Raw genomic sequence first — 16,957 nt, forward strand, 5'->3', positions numbered from 1 at the left:
GCTGGCTGAGCAGCCTGGGGGCGGGAGAGCTCCCTGAGGCCCCAGGCTGAGCCATTAGTGGAGCATGGGGGTGGGGGGGGCGTGGCTGTCAGAGACCATAGACGCCAGGGGGAAACCACAGGTTCTAGCTAGGGCTTGAGGGGAGCCCAGAGATAACTTGGGCCAGGGGTGCCTTTGGAGCCCTCTAGATTACAGTTGCAGCCCCTGTATATCAGGCCTGAGGGTCAGTCACTGACCCTTGGCCTGGCTCCTCCCTCCTTCTGGCTTCCCAACCTTCCCAATGACCTCACCCAGGAGCATCTGTTCTTTCACAAAGAGTAGAGTTGGCTCTTGACCAAGCTGGAAAGTGATTGGAACTTTGGCATCAGTAGCTCTCTTTTTTCTGTGCCCCCAGAGTCCCAGCCTCCACTGGCCAAGTCCCATATCCAGGGCCTGGCTATTTCTTGAGTGTCCCCTTATCTCTAAAGAGTCAGACCCTGCTTCCTCACAGGCTTTCGTGTTGAGGAGACTGGCCACTACCATGATGGGTGTGGGCTCACCTATCAACCCCCAAGTAACAGGTGTGCCCCACCTACCACCCTCCCCCCGGGGTTAGCATGAGTGTCCCACTTGCCACAAGCATCTTACAATATGATATCCAGGCCTGGAAAATGCCCTCATTCTTTTAAATGGTTGCCCACCACCCTGTCAGGTGGACTTAGCAGTTTATTTTATGGCTGCCCTACAGATGAACACTGTGGTTTCTGCCTCTGTTCTAATGTTGCTGTCAATACCACCACCCAGATACAAAATTGCTGGTATCACAAGTCAAGAGGCCCCTGTGTTGGTAATGTGATAGATGAAATCAAGTTCTCCCCCATAGGAGTCATACCATTTTGCACTCCCACCAGTAATGTGCAAGTGTGCTTGTTTGCACAGGGCTTTGAAAGCTGGCCTAAAGAGGGCAGGGCCAGTGCAGTTATTTGACCAAAGACTTCTTGTGATGATCCAGAGGATGGGGTGGGTATCAGGGTGGGGAGGACACCTGAGGCAGAAATCTCCAGAAAGCGGTTACTGTTCCCAAGGTCAGAGACAGAAGGCCTGAGGTAGAATAGGGCGTCCTACTGATCCATGGCCTTGCCAGGCTCAGGGCCACACACACAGAGGAAAGCCAGGGCCTGGTCCTTGTCAGTGTCAAGCTCTGCATGTGGTCAAATGCTCACCTGCACCATGTATTTGGGAATTGGGCAACACTTCCTTCTATGCCTGAAAAAAAGCAGGCTCACCTCCATTAATTTATTTATTGAAATTTATTTCTACTCCATCTTCCTCCAAAAAGTACTTGAGGCTGCCAAGTTCATTTTGGTGAGCTTTGGACCTGAGTGGTAAAAAAATGGTTCCACCAACCAAATGGGAACACACCACACTATGACTGCCTGCCCCCCTGAAGGGACCACAAGCTTTGCTGGGTAGGGCCTATCCTCATTCCCCACTATAGACTCAGTGGCAGAGAAGTGCTGAGTTAATAAATAATTTGGAAGGGCTGATTGAATAACATGGTTTATAGTATAGATGTGACAACTTTCCAAAGCTACAGTATTGGGATTTCAACAGCAGATTATCCTTTTAAACTCTTAAAACAGGCTCGGCGCCTGTGGCTCAAGCAGCTAAGGCGCCAGCCACATACACCTAAGGTGGCGGGTTCGAATCCCCAGCCCAGGCCTGCCAAACAACAATGATGGCTGCAACCAAAAAATGGCTAGGCGTTGTGGCGGGCGCCTGTAGTCCCAGCTACTTGGGAGCCTGAGGCAGGAGACTCGCTTGAGCCCAGGAGTTGGAGGTTGCTGTGAGCATGATGCCATGGCACTCTACCCAGGGGGATAGCTTGAGGCTTCGTCTCAAAAAAAAAAAAAAAAAAAACTCTTAAAACAGGCTTTTGGCTCAGTGCCCATAGCACAGTGGTTATGGCACCAGCCACATACACTGAGGATGGTGGGTTCAAATCCAGCCTGGGCCAGCTAAACAACTGCAACAAAAAAATCGCAGGTGTTTTGCCAGGCACCTCTAGTTCTAGCTATTCAGGAGGCTGAGGCAAGAGAATCACCTAAGCCCAAGAGCTAGAGGTTGCTGTAAGCTGTGACACCACAGCACTCTACTGAGGGCGACAAAGTGAGACTCTGTCTCTAAAAGAAAACAAACAAAAAATTTAACATGAAGTGTAGAATATAAATGTCTTAACACAATAACTAAGAAAATGTGGTGAAGAATATGTTAACCAGTTTGATGAAAATATTTCAAACGGTATATAAAACCAGCACATTGTACCCAATTGCATTAATGTACACAGCTATGATTTAATTAAAAAATAAAACAAAACAAAACCAGGCTTTCAAGATCAAGCACAGCCAGGCACGTGATCTCTATAGACCAGTAGAGCCTGAGCCTGAGGTGAGGTCACACACCAAGTGCTGTCACAGCAAGTGCAGACAGCATGGCTCTTCAAGCTTGACCAGTCATGAGGCTTCACCACTTCCCTAGTAGGTGGGGGGTTGGAAGGCTGGACTCCAAGAAGCCACTGTGAAGATGTAAGCAAACACCCAGAATCTGGTGTCAGAAGGTATCTTGGGCAGTCCTCAGATGGTGGATAAGCAGTGAGGTCCTACAAGGGAGAGGGTAGGCAAACAACCTGGGTGGTGGAGGGCAATGTGGACTTGCCAGGCATGGGGGGGCCCACCCTGGACCATGCTAGGGAGGCGTTTAGTGGCAAAGCAACCTGAAGCCAGCTCCTGCCTAGAAAAGCAACCTTTGATCAGGAAGCAGGGTATCTAAAGGGGCAGGTATAGTTCTGGGGTAGCTTGTGCCAGAAGTAGCATCTGGTCCCAAACCGTGCTCACAGAGGCTAAGAGCCCCACCCCGGCTCCTGCACACACACCTGAGCTGCTGCTACCTCCTCCAGCCTGGCCTCCCTAAAGCAGCAGTCTGCTCTGTCTTTCCTGTGCCCCCACTCTGAAAGATGACACTGCCCTTCTTTCCTGCCAGATAAATCCAAAATGGTTGGCTGGCAGTGAAGGTACAGCACGGGCCAACTCCCCTCCCCTAGAGAGCAGGGCTCTGTGAAGGTCCACAGACTGGACAGCAGAATGGAAAGTGACAACAGTGCCAAGGTGAGGCCACCAGCCCTGGAGTGGGTACAGAGGGTTGATGCACCTGCAGCAGCACAAGAATATGAGGTTTTGGCTGCTCCTCAGTCCTAGGGTGGCAGTTCAGTACAAGGCCCTCTTTGCATGTCTTTCTAGGCCCCTTAGAAGCTGACTGGAGGTCAGCCCTTCCTGGTTCACAGCTTTGGGACTACATGCACATGTCATTCTGGCTGTCTGCACCTCCCTTTCAAGGTGCACCTTCCCGAGCACTCTGGGGAGGCTGGTCTGGCAGCAGCACTGTGCTGGGCGCTCCCTGCTGGTTTTGTACTTGTCAGTACTGTGGCCCTGCAGCTGAGAATTTTGGGTGTGCACTTGTCTCCTTCAGAGCTCGGTGCTCTCAGGGACTGAGAGGGGAGGCCAGTGCACAATCTCAGCAGGCCAGCAGCAGACAGCTGGGCAGGTGAGGTGCCCCTCCTACCCTAATCTAAGGGCTGGGCACTATTAGGCATGTGTCCCCTTGGGAATGGGGTGTGGAGATGAAATCTAGAAATTAGGACTATGTAAATGGAGCAAGAAGGGAGGTTGTTTAGAGAATGGGGAGTGTGGGCTCTAGAGTGGGCCAAGGCATACGTCCCTTCTCTCAGGCCCCAAGAGGGCAGTGGGAAGCAGGGAGTGTGGGAGGCAGTCTCCAGTCTAGGGCAGTGAGATCCTAGCAAGGGTGGGAAGAACCTAGGTCTGGACTTCAGGTGCTGATTTAATAAAATTCCCTGGAGCTGTGGCTTGGACAACTTGAGGCTGCTGGATAGAGCAGGAGCTTCAGCAGCAGGATTCTGAGAAGGGCCTGGTTGGTCTGGGCAGAGGGAGAGCAGAGTGCAGGGGCACTGGGAACTTGGCCTCTGCCCACATGCAACCTGGTGACCCTGGTAGGAGGGAGGCAGGACCAGGGAGCAGGTAGAAGGGCTCCCAGATTTCCAGCCCAGGGTTTATTGTGAGCAAGAGAGCAATGGCGGCCATCACACAGCACTCTGGCCCTCCTAGGGGCTCAGTCCCTAGTGAGCTGTCCTCAGCTGAGCCTGGCTGTGGCACTGATGTTCCGCAGAGATCTCAGAGGATGCCTCAGGACTTGTGCTGGTGCTCCCTGAGGCCTTCCAGCTTCTTGGGAGGTGTGGCCTCTGCCAGTGGTCCATCCAGGGCCTGTCTCCGGATAAGCTCTGCATATAGTCCACCTTTCTTCAAGAGCTCGTCATGTGTCCCAGCCTGGAGGGTAGGAGGGAAGGACAAATGGACAAATGGTTTCTCCAACCTAGTATGGACTTCAGAGCCCTAGAAGGGTTGCACTTCTTTATCAGCCATTGGGCTCACAGTTACTTAAGCCAGTGTCCCTTCTGGGGATGCTCTGAAGTCAAAGTTCAATCTGAAAGGAACTGTCATTGGCACAGTTGTATCAGTTCATAGCATTTACTGCTTAGCTGAATTCTGGAAGAATGTGATCCTTCCTGTCCCCTTTATAGAGTTCAAGGCTCTAACTCAGGACCTGATGCCCCATGAAAGCCCCTCAGTGGCTTGGGGCTGTGAGCCCCCATAGAGCTAAGGGACTGCTCCTGACCAGTCCCCAATCGGGGTGCCTTGTGCTGCTTCCTCTGCACCTCAGCCCCTGGGCAGCCAGACCTGCCCAGGCCCCACTCCACCCAGCACCACACACTTTTCTGAGTACTTTTCCTTTTGATCCTGGAAGCCAATAGTGTATTATACTATCCCAGGGGACAAAAGAAAAAATTGAGGCCCTGAGCATCCAGGCCTTGTCTAGGAGCAGGAACTCCTGAATCCATGTGGGATGCTGCTTCCAGAAAACTGTCTCAAGGCCAGACTCTCGCACAACTCAGCTGAGCCACCATCCCACTGACTGTGGCTGAGACCATCCCTAACCCAACCCTGTCCCCCAGGCCCAGACTAACCTCCCAGACACAGCCGTTGGCCATGACAACGATGCAGTGGGCTGCACGGACAGTGCTGAGCCGGTGGGCAATGACCAATACTGTACGGCCTGCACTGGCCCGGTCCAGGGCCTCCTGCACAACACGTTCAGATTCGGCATCCAGTGCACTTGTGGCCTCATCTAGGATCAGCACTGTGGGCTGCTTGATGAGAGCACGGGCAATGGCCAGGCGCTGCTTCTGGCCCCCAGACAGGGTGGTACCTCGCTCACCTGCAGGGGGAGGGCACAGGGCAAGGGCCTCTGCTGTACACTTGTGATACAGTGCCACAAAAAGGCACTAGGTCCTTCCTGAAGTCCTATCCAGCTCCTTTAAGTGCCCCCTCTTGGCACTGTGCACTTCTGCCCTGCCCCTCTGTGACACCCATCAGCTTCCCAATCCCATATCTCTATGCAGCCAGGTATATACCACTCACACAAAATAACACAGCAAGGCTCAGTGCCCTCCACAGGTGCGTGTCCCTCCCCAGCCATGGCAGTACCTCAGAGCTAGGATGAGCCACTCCCTGCCCTGTGCCTGCAGCTTTGGCTGCCTCCCTAGCCTCTAGCTCTCTGCTGCTGTGAGGATACCCCTCAACACAACATGGACTCCTGGGGTGTGGTAACTGTGGGGTGGGCAGTGGGATCCAAAGCCCACACAGGACAGGAGAAGTGGCAGCCTGGGACCCAAGAAGAACATCAAGGCAATGCAGCATCCCAGGTCAGCAGACAGTCAACCCTGACAAACCCCAGGCAAGTGTGAGTGTGCTAGGATGAGAGGTACGAGAGGTATAGGAAAGTACCACCCCAGAGAGATAGGGGGGAGCTCCCAGCCCCCAGGATGGTGTGGAGCATGAGCAGTATCAGTGCAGCCCATCAACACCCAGAACACAGAGGATGGGCTGCAGATAGCAGTGCCATACTCAGAAGGCTGGAGCTCAGTCAGACCAAGCAGAGTTGAGAACCCCAGATAGTTTTGCATCCAGAGAGATGCTGGAACATTCTGCAATAGTGCCAAGACACTGGATGATAATCATAGCCCCAAAGGTTAAGAAGAAATGACTCCTGAGGTAAACATGCAAAGCTGCAATAGGAATACCGAGTTCCCAAGCTCCAGGAGAGACTGTTAACTCAGTCACCCTATTGTAATGAGAGATGTCACAGAAGAATAGGATGGGAAGTAAATGGACCCGAAGAGTTACAAGGAGTTAACCCCCCCCCCACCATTTCTTCTCTTTGGTCTCAAGAAGTGGTGGCCCCTGTAAAGTTCTGTGAAGATTCCAAACATCACAAATCATGGTGTCCACGGCCAGGGTCCTGTCATATTCATTTTTTATTTTTTGAGACAGGGTCTCACTCTTTCTCTGGGGCTAGAGTGCAGTGGCACCATCATAGCTCACTGCAGCTTTGAACTGCTGGGCTCAAATGATCCTCCTGCCTCAGCCTCAGGTAGGACTACAGGTGTGCATTAACATGTCCAGCTAATCTGAATTTTTTTTTTTTTTTGAGATAGAGTCCATTCTGATACCCTGAGTAGAGTGCTGTGGCTTCATAACTCATAGCAACCTCAACTGGGCTCAAGTAATCCTCTTGCTTCAGCCTTCCAAGTAGCTGGGACTATAGGTGCCCATCACCACACCTGGCTAAGTTTCTATTTTTAGTAGAGTCGGGGTCTTGCTCTTGCTCAGGTTGTTCTTGAACTCCTAAGCTCAAGCAATTCACCTGCCTCAGCCTCCCAGAGTGCTGGGATTACAGGTGTGAACCACCATATCTGGCCTAAAAGTTTTATTTTTTTTTAGAGACAGGTCCTTGCTATCTTGCTCAGTCTGGTCTCAAATTCCTGTCCTCTAGTGATCCTGCCAAACCCTGTCATAGTCTCTTAACTCCTCTAGAGCCCTTTCTTTGTTGTTGAGACAGAATCTCCCTATGTTGCCCTTGGTAGAGTACCATGGCGTCACAGCTCACAGCAACCTCAAACTCTTGGGCTCAAGTGATTCTTTTGTTTCAACCTCCCAAGTAGCTGGGACTATAGGCACCCGCCACAATGCCCAGCTATTCTTTTGTTGCAGTTGTCATTGTTTAGCTGGCCTGGGCTGGGTTCGAACCCACCAGCCTTGGTGCACGTGGCCAGTGCCATAACCACTGTGCTACGGGTGCCGAGCCTCGGGAGCCCTTTTTGTTGTTGTAGCCTGCTTGGTATGTTGTACCCAAACTCCATGAACCCGGACTCCCCATCTCTCTTGGCTACAGTTCTGGTCAGCCCTAATGTATTGACTGTCTCTTTCCCCTAATCCCGATAAAGCTTTCACCTGTGTGTGACATCCCATCTCTCAGCCTTATGGTGCCCTGAAGGATTCCTGTCCTGGAACTCACCAACGATGGTGTTATAGCCCTCAGGAAAGTTGGTGATAAACTCATGGGCATTGGCTTCCTGTGCAGCTGCATATACCTCTTCATCAGAGGCTTCTGGTTTCCCAAAACGGATGTTCTCCATGATGGTCGTTCCAAACAGGACTGGCTCCTAGAGGGGAGGCATAGGGATGATCCACAGAAACATTCTGACTCTGCCTAGAGCTGTGAGGGGCTCCCATGAGCATCAGGAGAGTCTACCTTAGCAGGACCAGATTAGGATCCCTTAGAGAATCATAAGTTCAGAGTCAGGTTAAGTGAGGACTTACAATGGCCCAGAAACCCTCACTGGGAGGGTGGGGGAAGGAAGGCGACTGGGAGAGCAAGGCTAGCCAGCACAGTAGAGGGAGGAAGAGAGGTGGGGTTTACACTCTGGCTTTCCCCTGCTCATGGGCAGCTGGAATAAAGCCATGAATAAAGTGTTCCCTCTTTATTCATGGGCCCACGATGGCGAAGAGAGGACCATCGCTGGGCAGTGCCACTTGAAGCAGAGGGAAAGTGATTGGAGTCTCAGTGGTCTAGGCTGGGCTGTAGGTCCTCAACTAGGGGTGGATGGTGGCTTCCCGCAGTCCCAGCAACCCCACTGTGGGCTTCCTAGACCAGGAAACTATGGGCTGTAAAGAGAATCCCAGGGATCCTAACATTCCCCACCTGCACAGACTGCTTTATTTATTTATTTTTTATCACGATAGAGTCTCGCTATATTGCCCTCGGTAAAGTGTGATGTTATCATAGCTCACAGCAACCTCTAACTCTTGGGTGTAAGCAATTCTCTTCCCTCAGCCTCCCAAGTAGCTGGGACTACAGGTGCCCACCACAACACCCAGCTATTTTTTGTTGCAATTGTCATTGTTTAGCAGCCCCAGGCTGGATTTGAACCTGCCAGCCTTGGTGTATGTGGCTGGCACTGTCACCACTGTGCTAGAGGCACTGAGCCCACAGACTGCTTTAAATAGGGACCAAAGTGTTCCTGTCCTGGGAGACAAGGGCAGAGATGCAGGTGCCCCCAAGACAAGGACACCTCAAGACCCAGATGACAGCTTGGGACATGTGATGAAGGCTAGGGGCTTCCTGGGAGTGGGCAGATAACAAGAGTAGGGAGGAGAAAAAGGCCCCTGAGGGCTCAGAGGAGCAGGGGAGGACAAGGGATGGGGTCTGACGGCAGCATCAGGGGCCCCGCACCTGGCTGATGAAGCCAATGACGTGGCCACGGAGCCAGGAGGGGTCAAGGGTACGCAGGTCCCGCCCATCCAGTGTCACCACTCCCGCAGTGGGGTCATAGAAGCGCTCCAGCAGGGAAGCCACAGTGGTCTTTCCTGGGGAGGGAGGCAAGGGCTTCTGGAGAGATCCCGGCAAACCGAGTCCCTGGTGGCAGTGGAGGGAAACCACCCCCCACAGGAAGGCCAGGGCTCATGGATGCCAGAAGAAGAGTCAGAGGGTAGGGAGAGGGTGGTCAGATAGTGGGGGCTCCCCTTACCTCCCCCAGATTGGCCCACAAGGGCCACGACTTTGCCAGGGGGCAGCGTCAGGGTGAAGTCTCTGAGCACCTCGAAGCCAGGGCGGCAGGGGTAACTGGGAGGAGACAGCCATCAGACTAGGCTCCTGGCCCGTTGCCCTAGTCCTTCCTAAAGTTTCACCATACACTGGTGAGGCACTTGTTTAGAGGCTTTAAGCCAGACCTCCCCGCCTGGCTCCCCCAGCCCTTGGCCCAGAGGGGCTTGCCCTATTTTCATTCACCCTGCTTACCTGAAGCAGACATTCTGAAATGTGACAGAGCCTCGCAGATGCTCCCTGGGGATGCAGCAGCCCCCAGACAGGGGGATGCAGGGGCTCAAGGCCATGTACTCGAAGACCCGGGCGCCTGCGCTGAGCCCTCGCACCACCTATGGGGGAAATCCAAAGTTTACAAAGAGGCAGTAGTGGGGCTTGTAGGGACAGGAGCCCCTGGGAATAACCATGGCATCTCCCGATCACCATGCAGCAGCAGAGGGGGCTGTGGGTCTGGGCTCAGGTCCTTCTTTCCCTCTTATCCCCACTGATACCCACTTCCTGCAGCACCATACAGATGACACCGGCCAATAATGGGACTCAGGTTCAGATCTGAGTGTCCATATCCCAGGTTCCCACCTGCTACTCACCTGACCAAACAGGACAGACAGATTAGCCATGGACCTGGGAGAAGAAGGAGAGAGGGCTGTAATAGGTGGGGATGAGAAGAGCCAAGAGAAGGGGAAGGAAGCCATGGTGGGGTTGGCAAGGAAACCAGCAGCCTGTGGCCCAGGGTAGAGACGGCTCCTGATAAGGGACTGTGGGAGGCCTGGAATCCAGTGACACCAAACCACTGAACCCTAGCTCCCTCCCTGGCCAGACAAGGATGAGAGCTGTTAGCCTATGGGACTCAGGGACAGTGTTCCAAGAGGAGACAGACGTGGAAGGGAGGCACAGGGCCTCCATGCTGCTCTGGCCTGCAACCTGCAAGTGAAACTGGCTCACAGTGTGCAGGGTGCAGTCATTCCACAAGGAAGGGACCCTAATTAACCCTATGACCTCCCTGCTTTGCCGTAGTGTTGGAGATGCTGCTGTCAACAAAGATCAAGGTTATATGGCCTATGATAGGAGATTAGCCCTGACACTAAAAACTCAAGTCAAATCCTTTCAGAGAAAGAAGAAAATGAAAGGCACTACTGAGCCACAAAGAACAGTGGGGAGCCCCCAGACAGAATTCCTTTGAACAACTTCTACTGTGGGCTCAGCCTGCACGGCCTGTGTATGAGATGGGGGTGTTTAACCATCTAGACCAGTGGTTCTCAACCTGTGGGTCGCGACCCCTTTGTAACAATGAAGATACATCATAACATTAGGAAGGTTGAGAACCACTGATGTAGACAGTATGCAGCCTCCTTTGTCACAGCAGGACTGGGATGGGGCTGTTGGTTACCTTGGGGCTGGGGAGGAAGATGAGTCAACTGCTTCTTAGTCATTGACCCCCTGACTGGCCTGGCCAACCCGTGACAGTGTGTCTGCCACTGTGTGTGCTGGGTCCTCTCTTTCAGAAGAGGAAAGCCTGACTCCCGAGCAATGGTTCAGCTTCAGGATTCACTTCTTCCAGTCTGGAAACCCACAAGGAAATGGTTCCAGGAGGCTCAGCACCACCAGCATTTGCAAAAGGAGTAGGCAGGCAGTGAGCAAGAGGCCAATCCCGCAAGCCATAGCTGGGGAGAAGGGGACACTCTCCACGAGAGCTGGAAGCCATTGGAGCCTGGGAAAGTGACTGGGCTGAAAATGAAGTCCTACACATGCGTGACTCATCCAGGGGCAAGAACCCTGCTCTCAGGGAGGCCAGGTAGGGCCATGACTAGATTGTGAGGCCACTTGGCCTGGACAGTGGTCTGTCTGGGCATCTTCCCTTCTTCACTTGGTCTCCTCCCTGTAGGACCCCAGTACTGATGCGTATACCCCGGCTTCAGTGGCAGGATCCAGGAGGAAACATACCAGCTTCTTTAATACAATAAGACCCAAATCCTCCATGGTGGGTGGTGAAGAATTTTTACATGAGCAGGGCTAGAGGGGCTCCCAAAAGGATGGGCTTAAGGAATATGGCTACAGGAGCAGCCACTGACGCGGGAGACAGTATGGCCTGGCTCCCTGGCATCTGTAGTATAATTCTATTAGCTGGCTAAGAAGGGGAAGTGAGTCCTCAGGGGAGGGGCCAGGACTGGCCAGAGCAGCTGCCTCCCCACAGGGAGATATCCTGCCATTGCCCCAGGGAGGGCTAAGGGTGGGTTTCCTATGGGTCATCAGGACTAAGGTGATGGCACTGCTTATCTGAGTCAGCATGGAGGGGCAGGCAACAGAAGGGATCTGGTGTCCCATTGCTACTGCAAGGTGTATATCTTAGTCCTACCGCCACCTGGGAGCAGCTCCTGGGCTGGGGTAGAGTTGGGGCTGCCCAGGACCAGAGAAGGTCTAAAAGTACTCAGATTAGAGAGTGTGGAACAGAAATGGGGCCGATGGTGTCTGCACCTGGAGATGCTGGATTTGGGGCTAAGAACTGGGAGTCTGTCCTGCTAGCTATCTCTCCGTTATCCTTAGTCTACTCGAGCAGTAAGCCTGGTGGTGGAGAAATCCGTAAGGAATAGCTGACGCACACGCGGCGGTGTGTTAGGAAGCAGGGCACAGACACGTGTCATCAAGACAGGAGTGGTGGCCTTGGGAGGGAGAGCAGAAGAACTCATGGGGGAGGGACATGGGGGCACTGGGGATAGTGCTCTATTTTCCTGACATGGTTGGTGGCAACAAGTCTTCACTCTTTTTTTTTTTTTTTTGAGACAGAGTCTCACTCTGTCAACCTTGGTAGAGTGCCATAGAGTCACACAGCTCACAGCAATCTCCAACTCTTGGGCTTAAGTGATTCTCTTGCCTCAGCCTCCCAAGTAGCTGGGACTACAGGCACCCACCACAACACCAGGCTATTTTTTGTTGCAGTTGCCACTGCTGTTTTAGCTGGCTGGGGCCAGGTTCAAACACACCACCTTCGGTATATGGGGTGGCGCCCTACCCGCTGAGCACAGGCACCACCCAAGTCTTCACTCTTTATTTATTATAGCAGATTTACTCTTTAATTATGTATCATAATATAAACTCATATTTTATGTATTTTTCTATATTCGGTGGGTGGGGGAAGCAAAGGGGAAAACTGGCAATAAAACAGATTTTTGTCTAGCCTGGAAAGAGGAGGGAAAAGAGGCCCACCTTGGGCCATGTGTAGCAGAGCCAGCCCCTCAGCTCTGGTCACCCTGTAGGGGTGGGGACCCAGCTGAGGGGATAGTTTCAGACTCATAAAAAGCACTGGCTAAAGGGGTGGCCCTGGCAGGGACACTGGCTCAGCTTCCCATTTCTAAAAGTGGTCAGTGGGGATGGAAAGACAGTTCTGAAAAAGCTTGTCAAGGATGGTCTGTCCACATGTGGAGTGTATTTGGCCTTAGCAGGGAGGGGATTCTGATGCATGCTGCAACACGGAGGAACCTCGAGGGCAGAGCGCCACATGATAAAATGCAGTCACAAAAGGACAAATATTGCATAATTCCACTTATGGGAGGTCCCTAGCATTGTCAAATTCATAGTGAAGGAAATGATGGGTGCTGGAGATTGAAGGGGAGTTAGTGAAAAATGGGGACAGTTTCAGGTCTGCAAGATGAAGAGAGATCTGGAGATGGAGGGTGGTGATGTTCGCACATGATGTGAGTGTGCCTGTGCCACTGAGCTGCACATTTAACAATAATTAAGATGGTAAATCTTAGGTTGTCTATTTTGCCACAATTACAGAAAATTTTTAAAGTTTGTCAAGAATCCTTTTGAGTCTTTTGGGAGGCTGAAGATGACATTCCTGAGTATACCTGGGTGTTGTTAAGAACCCTGATGGGCAATCTCACCCCAGCCCTGTGCTTCCCTGGAGTAGGTGGGCAGGCCTGGGGCTGTGCAGCAGACCTTCACCACAGCAGGCTGGCACCCCGTCCCCTGGCCCAGCAGGACTCTGAGGGTGACAGGGGGCTTCATAGGGATGGGGATGGCCCTACTTACCTCTGCACTGTCTGGGAGGCCACCAGGAAGGACATGAGGTCTCCCCCTGTGAGTTGCTGTCCAGCCACGAGGGAGCCCCCAATAAATAGGGTGCCCAGGACCATGCCTACATGGGAGGTGGGAGGGGACAGGTGGTGAGGGAGCATGTGGCTGGAGCAAAAGAGCCCCTCTTAGGTATGAGCCTGAGTCCTGGCCCTGCCCTGAGGCTGACTGGAAGACTGAGGCAAACCCCAGAGAGTAGAGTAGGTACCCCTCCACAGCTTCTCTGAGGGTAACTTATAGCACTCCACATATGGCTTAGCTGGGAGGTAGGCCTGCCACCCTCCCCTTGCCTACATGAGATAGCGGCCCGGCATGAAGTAAACTAAAGTACCCAGTGACCGTCCACAGAGAGCCAAGCAGAGGGAGAGCTGCCCCATCATCTGTCTTTATGCTTCCCCTCAAAACCGGCTTACTCACAGTTAAAGGCAATGTTGGAGAGCCCCTGGAACAAGGCTATGCCCCGGCCTAGCTCCTCTGCCTTGTAGCGGCACCCCTCCAGCTCTGCCCTGTAGCGCCTGGTAAGAGAGGCCAGCCACGCTCTTGAGACAGAGGATGGGCTGTGGGGCAGAATGTGTGTGTGTGTGTGCATGTGGGGGGCTCTGCTCTGCTGTATGCCCCGCCCCTCCCAGGACTCACTCCTCCTCCCGCTGCTCCATGGCAAAGGCCCGCACAGTCCGGACGTTGCCCAGGGCCTCATCTGCTACACCAGTTGCCTTGGCAATCTGTGAGGAGTCCAGGAAACATGGGGCGAGGTTAGAACAGGGTGTGATGGGGAAGGCAGTAGGAGAGAAAGCACGGGGAAAGCAGAAGAGGATGGCCAGGAATGCTGGTACCTGCTCTTGACACTGGCGAGACAATTTTCGGAGACCTGAGCCCATCAGGGTACCAACTCCCATCAGGGCAGGTGTGGCCACCATCAGCAGCAATGTGAGGCGTGGGGACAGCATTGACAGGGACACCAGGCAGCCCGTCACTTGGGTGCAGCTTCGCAGTCCCTGGGAGAGGGAATGAAAGCTGGAGGCTAATGGCCATTAGCACTATGACTCAAGGGACTTTATCAAGGGTCAGCCGGCTAGAGCTCTGCACCCAGAAGGCCAAGGCCCCAGCTCTGATGCCTAGGAGCCCAAGTGGCAGTCACAGAACATAATCCTTTCTTGACCAGAGAAGGTACACCCAGCAGGCATGAAGGGCCATGAGAATGCCTATGAGCCATGGCATTCTTCCCCAAGACCATTCCCGGGTGCTTCTCTTCCTGTTTCAGAAGTTGAGCAAAGAGAACTGCACAGGGATACCACCTGGTGACGCCACAGGCTGGTGTCCAGCACCATGCAGCAGCCACTGCGATGGTGGGCATGAAGAAGGGGGAACAGCAATATTCAGGCTCTCTGGGGACTAGGTAGACCCACTGATTTTGCTCTTGTCAGGAAAGGCTCTTGTCTAAGTCCTTGGGAAGGCTTTCTAAAGGAGATAGTTTCAGGGCAGCGGAAAAGCAGCCCACTGACTTTGGATGTGGCCTCAGTATCTCCCTTCCATGAACTTCCATGCTCCCTCACCAGGCACGGGTCTCTCATGAGGGCAGGGCTGGCTTGGTGAGTCTACATCGGGGAGCTGTGGTTGTATGGAGGGGACTGGGGCCACCGACCTGGGAGATGACAAGCTTGAAGGATGACTTAAACTCCTGCACATCAGTTGTCAATCGGCTCACCAGCTGCCCGGTCTTTTTAGCATCAAAGAAAGCAATGTCTTGCCTGGTGGTGAAACATGGAGGCAGGAGGGCGGGAGGAGGAAGATGAAGACATTACTTTAGGATAAGCCCCAAGCCAGGGCCCCTGTGGGCACATCAGTCACCCCCGCCATGCACCCTTAGGCTGACAATACCGGAGCAGGGAGCTGAAGAGGGCCCTTCGCATGTCTACAGCCATGCGCTCGCCAATGTGGGACAGCAGCACAAGGTACCCGAAAGTCAGCAGTCCCTGAACAAGAGGCAGATACACTCAGGGATGCCCTGAGGAATCTCCTGGGTGGCCTGTAGCCCACCCTCTGCTGTACCTGGATGCTGTAGAGAATGAGCAGGTGGGTACTAATATTCCGGGATTCAGTCATGAAACTCCCCACATGGTCCCTTGTGTACTTGGCCACGATCTCTACCAGCTGTCCCAAGAGCAGGGGGATCTGCACGTTCACCAGAGCTGCACCCAAGGCCAGCTGGAACAGGAGGGCAGAGGGGACAGATATTTGGGGGAGGTAGTCCTCCCTGCCCTAGCCTGGACTTTGGCCTTCCCTTTCCCATGGCTGCCCGGGTTTCTGTCCAAGCTGGTCGTGTGGACATACTAGTGCCTCTCCAAAGTTAAAATGCTGGCTTCCACCCCCTGCACCCCTCAAACCCAGCTACTTTGTACTAATTGTCCTGGCATCCCTCACATGCCAGCCCCCTGGGCTACTTCCTGGAGGTTTGAGACACAGTCAGGCAGGAATGCTATCCCTGTGACCGCTGGCTCACAGCCTCTGCAGACCCTTTCTTGGGTCTTTCCTTGTCCCTAGTATGGAGGAGTGGGGAAAGCCTCACCACAATGGCTACCCCCAGGACCAGAAGGTGGGGGCGCAGAAACTGCCAGAAGAGCTTCCAGTTAAAGCGGGACTCCGCAATACTGGGTATGGAGCGGGCAGGAGGGGCCTCTTCTGCCTCACACAGTGCCACAAGGCAGAGGTAAGGACGTTTACTCAGCAGCAGAGGGCCTAGTAAGGCCCCCCCAACCCAGTACCAGGCAGAGGGGCTCCGGCTGGGAGCCAGGGGGGCTCGAGGGCGGTGGGCCCGGAGCTGAGACCGCAGCTGGGCCACGGCCCTGAGGAGGAAGGAGCTGTGGTCACCATCAGAGTACCTGCAAGGAGAGAAAGGCATCGATGGCTTGAGGCCCTGACTGTCCTCCAACTGACCAGTAAACAGATCAGGCTCTGGTTAAGCCCTCCGAACAGTAACATTTCCTCTTCTTTCAGGCCCTTGACCCTGACTTTCTTAGGGCTGATTTATAGCAACTTCAGTTTCTAAGATAAATGTACAAAGTAAAGCTGCTAAGAATGAGGAGGCTGACCATGGAATCAGACTGCACACAGCCAGTCCAAGCCCCTTTCAGCCTCCAGGGGCACTGACTCCCGAGTTGGCAATGGCTGCTAGTCCATAGCACTCCCTGGACAAAGAGAAGCCAGAAGGCCTCAGTGACCAAAGTGCAGAGGTCAGGAGAAGACAAGCTCTTTTTATGCCTGGCACTGCACCTGGTCACTGCAGACACCAAGGCAGACATAGCCCCCACCTCCCTGGGAAGAAGATGACTTTGTTCTCACCTGACAGATAAAAAACATCATGTGGAGCTGAGACAGTTGAAATCACTTGTCCCCAAGCAATAGAACTGAGATAAGAGGGGAATACTGCTGTCAGACTCCAGCATTCAGGCTCATTCTGCTCTGCCTATGTGCTGTGCTCAAGGCTATAGGTGGCTGGGCCAGGGCTGGACATAGGTCTCCTGACCTATTACATCCCTCCCCTACTGGAATTGGAGTGCTGTGGGACAATGCATGAAGGGAAAGGGCACCATACCCTCCTCCACTGGCTGGACGAGGGAAAATAGAAAAATGAAAATTCAAATAATGTCATCCTGGATAGACTGATTACCTTCTCTTTCCTTTAGTTACCATATCTAAAAAGCAGTAATATAGATTGATCTGCTCAAGACATTTTGTGGCTCGGCGCCTATAGCTCAACCAGCTAAGGTGCCAGCCACGTACACCTAAGGTGGAGGGTTCGAATCCCCAGCCCGGACCCGCCAAACAACAATGACGG

The 16,957-nt window shown here is 53.3% G+C and overlaps 1 protein-coding gene across 3 annotated transcripts in view; it reads right to left on the bottom strand.

The window, feature by feature from the left end:
* Positions 1–2,308: 2,308 nt before the first annotated feature.
* The window catches only part of ABCB8 (ATP binding cassette subfamily B member 8), a 20,116-nt gene continuing 5,467 nt past the window's right edge, over positions 2,309–16,957 (bottom strand). For 2 of the 3 annotated variants that reach the window (XM_003792052.3, XM_023514421.1), the window contains exons 2-16: positions 15,689–16,001; positions 15,172–15,327; positions 15,001–15,095; positions 14,765–14,870; positions 13,956–14,117; positions 13,759–13,844; positions 13,540–13,637; positions 13,081–13,186; positions 9,639–9,672; positions 9,247–9,383; positions 8,978–9,072; positions 8,683–8,816; positions 7,465–7,612; positions 5,075–5,325; positions 2,309–4,376 (exon numbers count right to left, since the gene is read on the bottom strand). In XM_003792052.3, coding sequence (XP_003792100.1) covers positions 4,236–4,376; positions 5,075–5,325; positions 7,465–7,612; positions 8,683–8,816; positions 8,978–9,072; positions 9,247–9,383; positions 9,639–9,672; positions 13,081–13,186; positions 13,540–13,637; positions 13,759–13,844; positions 13,956–14,117; positions 14,765–14,870; positions 15,001–15,095; positions 15,172–15,327; positions 15,689–16,001 — 2,062 coding nt within the window. In that variant the 3' untranslated portion in view covers positions 2,309–4,235. The remainder of the gene's footprint in view (positions 4,377–5,074; positions 5,326–7,464; positions 7,613–8,682; positions 8,817–8,977; positions 9,073–9,246; positions 9,384–9,638; positions 9,673–13,080; positions 13,187–13,539; positions 13,638–13,758; positions 13,845–13,955; positions 14,118–14,764; positions 14,871–15,000; positions 15,096–15,171; positions 15,328–15,688; positions 16,002–16,957) is intronic. The other variant, XM_003792053.3, reaches the window with a different exon arrangement.

Source organism: Otolemur garnettii, unplaced genomic scaffold (assembly GCF_000181295.1).
Source record: "Otolemur garnettii isolate 467f Iridium unplaced genomic scaffold, OtoGar3 scaffold00053, whole genome shotgun sequence".
Taxonomy (NCBI): domain Eukaryota; kingdom Metazoa; phylum Chordata; class Mammalia; order Primates; family Galagidae; genus Otolemur; species Otolemur garnettii.